This window comes from Crocodylus porosus, unplaced genomic scaffold (assembly GCF_001723895.1).
Source record: "Crocodylus porosus isolate Cpor-Errol unplaced genomic scaffold, CroPor_comp1, whole genome shotgun sequence".
Classification (NCBI taxonomy): Eukaryota; Metazoa; Chordata; order Crocodylia; family Crocodylidae; genus Crocodylus; species Crocodylus porosus.
Genome location: NW_017728947.1, coordinates 1,787,320 through 1,789,198, shown reverse-complemented (window position 1 = coordinate 1,789,198; position 1,879 = coordinate 1,787,320). Strand labels below are relative to the sequence as shown.

General features: G+C 57.4%; 2 protein-coding genes across 8 annotated transcripts in view; both read right to left on the bottom strand.

Moving 5' to 3' along the window:
• Nucleotides 1-1,879, bottom strand: part of LOC109320799 (AP-2 complex subunit alpha-2) — a 621,923-nt gene that overhangs the window by 534,269 nt on the left and 85,775 nt on the right. The window lies entirely within an intron of this gene.
• Nucleotides 1-1,879, bottom strand: part of LOC109320798 (carnitine O-palmitoyltransferase 1, liver isoform-like) — a 48,625-nt gene that overhangs the window by 3,977 nt on the left and 42,769 nt on the right. Inside the window, exons 20-21 of one of the 3 annotated variants that reach the window (XM_019551060.1) lie at nucleotides 1,641-1,703; nucleotides 542-613 (exon numbers count right to left, since the gene is read on the bottom strand). The exons of 1 other annotated variant lie outside the window; for it this stretch is intronic. In XM_019551060.1, coding sequence (XP_019406605.1) covers nucleotides 542-613; nucleotides 1,641-1,703 — 135 coding nt within the window. The remainder of the gene's footprint in view (nucleotides 1-541; nucleotides 614-1,640; nucleotides 1,704-1,879) is intronic. One more of the 3 variants, XM_019551061.1, reaches the window with a different exon arrangement.

Below are 1,879 nucleotides of genomic sequence, written 5' to 3'. Positions count from 1 at the left end.
TGCCTATGCCCCTCTGACTCCTAACCTCCTGCCCCCTCTGACTCCCCACCCCGATCTTCCTGGTGCCCTTTACTCCTGACCCACAGCCCCCTAACCACCCTGCCCCGAATGTACCCCTCTCAACCCATAGCCCCCTGCCCTGCTAGTGCCCCTCACTCCTGATCCACAGCCCCCCTTTCCCCTCCCAGCCCTGCTGGTGCCCCCTCACTCCCAATGCCCTCCTAAATGACAGCTAAGATAACCACATTCTGTGGGTGCTGCTCTGTGCAGCACAATCCTAACTTCCTATTATCCCAGCCCTATACCCCCATAACAGCATGAGAGAGAGAAGTGCAATGTGAATGTGACAGCTCGCATGCGTGTGAGCAAGAGGTAGGCAAGCATGAAGCACTGACCCTGTAGCCCTCACCTGGGAGGGGGCACAATGCCCCACACTGGGGAGGGGAATAGGAGCAAGAGAGAAACTGCAGTGGGAGCAGCTGGTTCCTACAACCCCACTGCCCTGCCCAGGACCCAGGCATCTAGGAACAGACCCTCTTACTTGTTAAGCAGCTCATCAGCTTCAGAGAGAGGCAAAGCAGGGTCCTCGCAGACAGAAGCAGCGGCCCCCGCGCTGAGCATGGCAGGGAGGGGGAGCAGCAGGGGGTGGTGCAGGGAAGAGAGCAGAGAAGATGAGTCACAGGGTGCCAGGCTGCGCCAGGTTAGTTCCCGAAAGAGAAAGAGAGACGGACATACACACACACACACACACACACACACACAGATGAACAGAGCTAAGGCAGCACATGACAGGGGCAGAGATGGGACACAGGGTGTCATGGCACCCTGAGAAAGAAGCTGGAGATGAAACCAGGCGTCCGGGCTCCCCCCACCCTAAAGCACTCAAACTCCATCCTCCTCCTGCTAGTGGGATAAAAACCCAGGTGTCCTGACTTTCAACTAGTCTGAGCTCTAGACTGTTTCTCAACATGTGGCTCATGACCCAAAGTGGGTCGCAAAAATATACGGAAGAGTCGCGAATAAACTTTAAAATTGGATTCTCCTTTAAAGGAGAAAAACATGGGAAACTGTGGCTTTTCCCTTACAGGCTGGCAGTTCCAGCCTGCAAGGGGCTCCCCATGTCCCACACACTGGCAGCAGGCACTAGGCCAGGACTGGCCATCAATGCTGACAAATGGGTCTTGGTACAAAACCAGTTGAGGAACCACTGGTCTAGACTACTCAGCTCTCCCCACTCCCTTCCCACAGCTTGGATGGGACCCCATTGACTCTGACCCACTAGATCTCATTCCCTTCCTCTCCCTGTGCAAGGAGAGAACCCAGGAGTCCTGGCTCTGAGCTCTGACCTACCAGACCCCCCCTCTCTACCCAGAGCTGGGAGAGAACCCAGGAGTCCCAGCTGCAAGCTCCCTGCTCTAACCCATCAGATCCCACTCCCCTCTCCAAGAACCAAGGGGGAAACCCAGGAGTCCTGACTACTGGGCTACCTCTGCTCTAGCTCATTAGACCCCTCTGCCCTTCCAGAGGTGGGATAGAACCCAGGTGTCCTACCATCCCCCTCCCAGGTGCAGGGGGAGGCTTGGTGGAGGGGAGGGAAGGGGAGGGGGCAGGGGGACAGTGGGCAGAGAGAGCCCCCTTACTCGGCAGGCACAGCTGCGTCCACCAATAGGGACGCAGAACTCTCAGTGGGCGGCTCCAAGTCACTGTGTCATCCAATCGCAGGGCAGCAGCAGAGCAAGAGACAAGGGAGGCACCCAATCCCAAGAGAGCAGCAGGAAAGAGAGAAAGACAGACAGAGGGACAGACAGACAGGGATGGGAGGAGACAAACAGGAGACGGCAGGTGAGCACAGACACCCCCCTCCCCCATGGGGCGGCAC